We start from the raw sequence: 8,255 nt of genomic DNA on the forward strand, positions 1-8,255 counted from the left end.
CCGTGGCGGGGCGCTCCCGTTAAAGGCGTGTGGGCGCGGAGCTGGAGAGGACACCTTCAGCATCGCTGCCTTTTGGAGGGGGCTTGTGGCAACGACTGAGTCATTCCAGATTGAGGATTCCCTAAATAATCACCAACTGTGCCGTCTGGTGCCGGGGAGCTAGCGGAAAGAGAGAGCGCCCGCCCCGGGGACGCCGCGGATCCCTGGAGCCAGCCTTCGGCGGGCGGGTGGCTCCAGGAGGGGTGCTTGGTCCTCCAGGATCTCCCTCTCCCCTCCCTTCTCCCCACCACCCCCTTTCGCCTATTGCTTTCTTCGCAGCCCTGCTGGCGGGGAGTCGCGCTTCCCGCAGCTGGCAACAGCTGCCCGCGTCCCTATCCAGGCTCCCGCTAACCGCTCCCACCTGGAGGCTGGGAATTCCAGAGCTGGGGCTGCCGGGCCCCGGAGAACCGCAGCCAGGGCGATGCATTCCGGAGCCCTCACCCCGCCGCCGGGACGGACCTCCTCCTCTCCAGACCTGCTGGCTGCGGGGAGTTAATTTGCTGCCTTCTTCCCCCCTTTTTCTTGCGGTTCGTGGCTTGTTTTCTAAAGGAACGCTCTATTCACTTTTGTATCTTCTACCGGGGACTCCACTTGCCTCGGTGCGGACTCTGCTTTGTAAACGGGGTTTCTAGGTGTGCATGTGCACCTCTACTTTGGACACCTTACCGCGCGTGCGCCTCTCCCCAGGGGGCACGGCTTATTCCTGTGGACATCCTCCTTCCCCTTCCACTGGGTACCTTGAACGCAGTGTGTGACCCAACTCCCCACTGCCCATTGGACACGGATCACCTAGTGATGCAAGTTTGGGGTGCAAACGTCTAGTTACTTGGAAGGCCTGGGACTGCCCCGCCCCTGGCGCCGGCGGTCCAGGGAAGTTTACATCTGGATTTTCACACCTTGTGTCGCCACTGCCCAGACTAACTAACCTGTGTGGGCGCCAGGTGTTTGGTACTGCGGCCTCCTTCAAATTAGCACTGCCTCCCAGCACCTGCCTTGTTCCCTGCGGCCGTCGAGGTCCTGCCCCAGGGCCCAAGGAGCACGATCCGGAATTTGCGGTGGAGTCTGGGGCCTGGGCCTCTACCTTGAGCAGCCATGGCTGCGGCGATAGCCAGCTCCCTGATCCGGCAGAAGCGGCAGGCGAGGGAGTCCAACAGCGACCGGGTGTCGGCCTCCAAGCGCCGCTCCAGCCCCAGCAAAGACGGGCGCTCGTTGTGCGAGAGGCACGTCCTCGGGGTATTCAGCAAAGTGCGCTTCTGCAGCGGCCGCAAGAGGCCGGTGAGGCGGAGACCAGGTCAGTAGAAGCCTACAGAGTTGAGTTTCAGAGGCTGACACCAGCCTTTCCCTTCCACAAGAACCCAGGGGTCCCCGTGGAAGGGAGCCAGACCCCCATTTCCCATCCTGGTGCCTTTTCACTAATTCCAGGTGTCTCTAACCATCCTCTCTCTGCCTGGTACATGCTTCTCCACCCCAATCTGTAGGAAAACACGGTCCACCCTGACGATTCCATGGCTGGACTAGGAGACTGTTACTACAGGTGTAGACTCCCCTTGTTGAAATCGCCCATGGGGTCCTTGAGGGCAGTCTAGCCGCATCTCTACCTCTACCTGTCTAACCTCTTTTCTATTTTCTCTGTTTCTCTTATCCACCCATGCATCCATCCATCCTGCATATGAGGAACTACAGTGAAATAAAGCTTCCTGTTTGTATTCTTCACAATAGTTACCATAGTACTGTATACATAATAGACACTTAGCTGATTCTAGATAAACTTATTCTCCCCTTGTCTCTTTGTCCTGCAACACAAGGTGCCATGGACAGCCTTTCAGGCATCCCTATCAATTTCTCATTTCTTCATTTTCCTATATGCCCTTCCACTTCCTTTTATACCCCACCTCAGCCCCCTTTCTCTCTTCTCTTTCTCTAACCACTGCCTGTAATGGTTTCCAAGAGCCCTTATTAACTTTTCAGTCCTATTCTCTCCTCCCTTTGCACATTCACACTTCCAGAACAGCGAAAGATGTGCAGTTTTGCTTCAGAGTATGTTAAGAAAACATTGTATTTCTCCGAATGTCTCATGGCTTGGCCATTGGGAAGCTGATTGCCTTCTGAGGACATCAGTTCAAATGGTTGGTCTTTTATATGCTTCTCTGTGAAAAGGGGAAATACCTGGCTGTCTTGAGTTCCAGCATGATGATTCTCAGCTCAAGCCAGGCCAGTGCCCCAGTTTGAGAGAGTAAGAGTAGAATCGCAGAAATCTATGCACCCTCCAGACTTGATTGATCTTTCCAGGTGTGGCCACAGTCTCATTTGCAATCTACAATTACTCTCAAGGTGGACAGGTGAAGAGAAATCCTATCTGTGAGGCTGCTCTGTGCTCAGTTGACTGGTTTAGGTTAACATCTTGATAGTTTTGATTATTGTCTCTTCTGAGTGAGACACATGGACTAACTTCACTGGGGTCAAAACACCATAACAAAACATCTGCCAACTCTGAATAGGTAGCACTGTGGATTAGCTTAGAAACTTGAGATCAAGCCATGTGAGAAAATCATTTCATTTCATTTGCCCATCCTGTTTTCATGATATTAATCTCTCCACAGTGGGCTTATTTCCACATTCTGTGATGTTGAAATAGTAAATTTCAGGAGTAAAAAAAATGATTACCCAGTAGTGACCCAAGGCAAAAGCTACTATGTACTCAGTTGTTTATATCCAATTAATATAGACCGCTCATGATATAAAATGGCTATTTGTGCTGAGACATAGTTATTTCTGCACAGTAAATAATTTATGTTAAGAGAAAAGCAGCTCCCTATTTTGTTGTACAGGGATCATTTAGCGGCCACCTTCTCAGGCCTTTTGTGGCCTACAAGGGACCTCAATACCCTGAGTTCAATGCAGTTCTTATTTGTGAGTTTCTGAAATTCTTGCACTCGCGTTGCAGTGATGATGTGATACTTCTGAGCAGATCCTACTCGGTCTCCTCAGTTCAAAACAAAGTAATAAGTGTGACGAGGTGAGTGCAGTCTATCTATTTAACAACATAATCCATCTGTTGTCTTAATGTGAGTATGAGTGAAATAACTGTAGGAGTAAGACCTGGTAAACGCTGGGGGACAGTTGGTCTGAGTTTTGCAATGGAAGGATGAGCTGCGTTGTTTTCTTTCTGAAGCCCTTTCCTTAGCATCTTGTTTGAATAGAAAAATGGAGGAATTGCCAAATGTATTGTTTTCTTCAGCGTATGTTTAATCTGCTCCTCTTTTTTCATCTACTTAGTGTACATTTTGGCAGAGAAATTCCTGCTTGCTAACTCCCTGTAACTATAATGTCACAGTGATCACCAGGCAAAGAGTTGGCAGGAGTCGAGGTCCTCATTGCCAGGGCAACATGCGTGTACCTGGGCAACATAGACTTCAGTTTGCGCTGAAGGCTGCCTTAGAAGCATGGTGATGGGGTAGGGGTGGGGGGTTGCAAAAGCTTTTTAGAAGATGATACTGTGCTATTATCATTACTAACAAAGCCAAATAATTAATCAGTTGATTTGCTGTCAGCTACCATGATTCACATTGCATGGGATGAGCCTATTTATAGAGAGATTGCACCTTCCACATCTTCATTCCAGATAGGATTCTTGAGCTGTATTTGAGTGGTTGGGGGAGTTGCTAAACTCCCAACAAGAGAGAGAAAATGTTAAGTGAAATGAAACTATTTGAAGGAATCAGTTTTATAAGAAGCACTTTGATATGATGCTCAGTTAATACATGAGTTATTCCGGCGATTACTAGCCTTTCTACGCTGCATCCTTGTGGGTACAAACTGAGCCACAAATGGAAAAGAAGTGAAATGCAATGAGTTGGCTTGATAAGGAATTTACACTCAGAATTTTTGTCACTGAGGCACACTGCCCCAGAAGTTCTAGAATTAGGCTCCGGCGTGTGCTTATGTATGATGGGAGAACTTGTGGTTGTGTTTCTCATCTCAGCACTGACACCTTCAATATCTCTCTGCCTCTTTTCGTAGCTCATCTAGTCCTAATATCTGTAATGGGGAAACTATTACACAGTGGGGATGCTTAAACTACCTTGGTAAAGGGCGCAGCATTTAAAGCTACAGTATTGTAGGATAGGGTCCTGAGAACTGGCAGGAGAGGACCTCACATCACCCAGCCCTAGGGACATCACACGTGTAGGCTACCCTGTGAGCACTGTCCCTAGAGCACAATGTGATTGTGTGTCACGGGATTGTGCAGGCAAATCCTGACCTTTAGAGACACAAAACCCTAGAGCCAGTGCAAGCTTGTGATCTATACAAGTTTACAAACTAGTTTGTGACAAAATTGAGACTAGAACTAGATTCAAATGGCGTTTCTTGCTTGTGCTTCCCAACACAAGGCACGGGAAATGGAAGTCCTATCAAGAAGCATCCTGTTCATGGTGCATTTCTACCCGCCTCCCCGGATTAGGGGTTGCTATTCTTATTCTCATATGGAGGAGATTAAGGGAGGCATAGGGCAAATTAGGCAGTTAGAGTTCTAAAACTTTTGTGTTCTAACTAGGTTTCATTCAGAAGGAAATCCAGTAGTGAAGACATGGGAAAGATTGCAGGGCAAGAGAGCTCCTCTTCAGCACCATGTAGGCTGTTTGCCCTTTGGAAATAGGCATTGTTGATCTTGAACTGGCAAGCTGACTGAGGTCATGCAACCCTGGTCAAGGCTTGATAAGATTTCTGTTGTGCACTTTCCAATAGAGGAGCAATTAGGGTCTTAATGTGAGTATGAGTGAAATAACTGTAGGAGTAAGACCTGTTAGAATAAGTAATTAAATGTTGATGCCATTAACCTTGCTGTAGTTATGCTATTAATAGAAGCCCAAGTGGTGAATGTTTACGTCCTTGGCAGCTAACCAGAGGTCAGTGGTTCAAACTCACCAGATACTCTGCAGGAGAAAAGACCCTGGGGTCTGTTCCTGTAGAGATTGCAGCTAGGAAACCCAGACAGCCTAGTTCTACCCTGTCACACAGGGTCGGAAGTGATTTGCGGGCACTGAACAACCAGAGCAATAGCAGCAGGTCATTACTATAGTCTAATGCCTTCAGTGGCATATTTCATCCCACCATTTGCTTCTGCAAACATTGGCTCCATACTTATTTATGTTTGGACTTCGCAGTGAAAACATTTGTAATCACAAGAGGGAGAGGTGTTTATACAGTCTCTGGAATGTCGGAATGTCTGGACTGTGGCAGGTAGCTAGTATCATTTTTTACATCAGATTTGCTCTAGAAAGTGACAATGCAGCTAGACCATCTTGGCAGTTTTTGGTATATCTTTTTTTTTCTGAATAGTTTAGCGTCCTCCCTCAAATCAGAACATTCGGATAAATAAATGAATAAACAATTAGGTAAAACCCCTCATCTAAATAACATTAGATATTTTTCATGATCTAAATATTTGGTTTTATATGCACTTCCACTTTTTGAAATTATGTAATGTAATTACATTAAGTGAATAAAATAAATCAGTGATTGTAATTTTACCAGATTTTGTTGACTCTTATTTGTCTTATTTTTGAGCCCTTGTCTGTTGTTATAAAAATTCAGGTAATTAAAAATATTTCAGTGTTCTTCTAATTTGTTTTTGTGGATGTATAGTATTTAAGCACATTCATTTAACATTTTGCTATCAAACATTTTATATAGAGGAAGAAAATATAACAGGAAGTAGAATCTTTAAAAAAATTACAGGAAAGAAGTAATGATCAATTATATAATATATAGGCTATCGATGATTTAGATTAATATAGATTATTTCTTTTATGTTGAAATGTAAGCCAGCATTTAGACCAGATTCCTTATAAAAGGTGATTTTTTTTGCATTCATAGCAAATAATTTTATTGTATTTTCTATTTTAAATTGTGACTCATACTTGAACTACAAAATTAACTAATTACATGGTATTTGCTTTGATGTTTGTGGAGGGCAAAAACAAAAAACCCAAAACAAAAACCAAGCCTTTCCCTCCAAAAATCCACTGTGGGGCTTAAATGGATATTTTGTATATTTTTAAAATCGTATTTTTCCCTATATCATTGCATTTGCATCAACAAATGATGTCTGCATTTTAAAATAGCAGCTACTGCAATCTCTTGATGCCTTTGATTCCACAGAGATCTCCTCAAAGAATGACTCAGGATTAAGTCTTTAAAGTTTTAATGAAGTATGTATTATTGAGTCGTAGAATGAGAAAAATACTTTGCTGGAAAGCGGGCAATCTCTGTATTTGAGGAAGCAATGGGAATAATTTGTAAGCTTTAGCTCATAAAATTCTATTTTAAAACAAGTCCTGAGTTTACTTATATAGAGCAGGTTTTCTGGTGGGGGGGTATCTGAAAGTATTGGATATTAAAGGGTAGTTTGTTTTGGGACATTTATTGGTATTGATTACTTTGTTTTAAATGCCTACACATGAATAACTTTTAATAATACCTAGTCCCTGATGGCCCATGGGTTGTATTGGGCTTCTAATTGCAAACTCAGCTGTTGGAATCCACCCGCCAGGTGCTCTGAGGGAGAAAGAAGAGGCTGTTCACTCCCAGAAAGATTTGCATCAGGAAACCTGCAGAGGAAGTTGCTGTGGGTTGGAATTGACTTGATCAGGGTAGCTTAGTGTTGGGTTTTGAGTTTGCCTATGTGACTTGAGGATTTAGAATTTTTTTTCTCACAATGTTTGCCTTTTTTATTCTTTATAACACTCTGTGAGGTAGGGAGCCCCTTCTTAGGAATAAGAAAACGCAACCTCAAGTGACAGGCTGGTTTGAGTTCCTGCAGTCAGAAAGTAGCTCACCTGCTACATGTTTCCCTGTCTTCACCTTGAAGGTCATCTGTCTTTTGAGTCTACCACACTGAACTAAGAAACCCTGGAGTTTAAGCATCCAAAGCTTGGAAGCTCCTGGATGAAGGAATCTAATTATGAGTTCAGAGAAATGTAGGGTGTGATTTACCTGGCTGGCTTTGCTCTTTATGTGATCTAGAGTCCCCAGGGAGAAGGGGGGAGGGGGGGTAGGGAAGCTGGTGGAGATCACTGGGCTGGGGCTGAAGAAGCAGCTATGTTGTCATGTGTTGATGTCAGGCTCCTGGCTGGGGTGTCTGTCTCTGTGGGCCAGAAGGAGCCTCAGAGGTATCCGGACCTGCCACTTGGGGCACCTAATGGCTTGTGAGGAGACATGGGTGCCGAGGAGCAGCCTTTCTTGACTGTAAACATAAGTAATGACGCAGATGTTTTCGAGAGTAAAGTTCAGGAGAGAAAAGACTTAGTCTTTGTATATGTGTTTGTGTGTGTAAGTGACAATGTAGCTGAATAAATAAGTACGTGGACTTTGTAGTGGCATCTGGTGTTCAATTCTGGACACGTTATTTTTAAGAATATTAAATAAGCTGCTTACTATCTTTGAGCTGAAATTTTAAACTGGCATTATCTAGCGCATCTATGGGAGCCCTGGGAGTGTAATGCTTACATGTTGGACTTCTATCTGCATGGTCAGCAGTTCAAAACTACCACCTGCTCCACTGGAGAAAGATTGGACTTTTCTACTTCTGTAGACAGTTACAGTCTCTGAAATCCACAGGGGGTCTCTGTGGGTCCACATTGCCCCCATGGCTGTGAGCTGATTTGGTTTATCTGTAGCATTTGCTCAGGAACAGCCTCTCTAAAGGAGAACCATTTAAAGGGAAACAGAGTATGGGAAGAACATTCAAGATAGAAAAGAGCTGGCATGAAGCCTGAAGGGATAGAGAACGGATACTTTTGAAGAAATGAAGTGTAGGTGGAGCAAAGAAAGCAGGAGAGAGAGAGAGAGATGCTGGTGATGTGGGACAGCCTGGAAAGAGTTGTATTGTGAAGAACCATAAGCTTCCCAGAAAGGATTTTGCATTTTTGTCCAGGGTCCAAAGGCCAGAAATAAAGGGTGGTGTGAATTGCATATTAAATTGTCATCTTGTCTGTGCTGAGGAGAATGAATTGCCAGGAGACCAGATGGAAGAAAATAAGGAAGCTGGGGCGTCAATCAAAATCAAAGGTCCTCAGGGTGAGGGGCAGAGGCTCTGAGAGTACCCTGAAGACTTCTCCGGGGTCCATAGGGTAAAAATAGTTTTGTTATGATCTTTCATACTAATATTAAAACTTTAAGTATTTGTCCTTTTCACTTGTTTTATCTGATGGAGT

General features: G+C 44.6%; 1 protein-coding gene across 3 annotated transcripts in view; it reads left to right on the plus strand.

The window, feature by feature from the left end:
• The window catches only part of FGF12 (fibroblast growth factor 12), a 636,348-nt gene that overhangs the window by 347,133 nt on the left and 280,960 nt on the right, over positions 1-8,255 (plus strand). The window contains exon 1 of one of the 3 annotated variants that reach the window (XM_004712295.2): positions 100-1,330. The exons of the other annotated variants lie outside the window; for them this stretch is intronic. Coding sequence (XP_004712352.1) covers positions 1,132-1,330 — 199 coding nt within the window. The 5' untranslated portion in view covers positions 100-1,131. Of the gene's footprint in view, positions 1-99; positions 1,331-8,255 lie in introns of those variants that run through there. 3 annotated transcript variants of the gene reach the window in all.

This window comes from Echinops telfairi, unplaced genomic scaffold, assembly GCF_000313985.2.
Source record: "Echinops telfairi isolate 266 unplaced genomic scaffold, ASM31398v2 ScPeMD7_17;HRSCAF=63, whole genome shotgun sequence".
Lineage (NCBI taxonomy): Eukaryota > Metazoa > Chordata > Mammalia > Afrosoricida > Tenrecidae > Echinops > Echinops telfairi.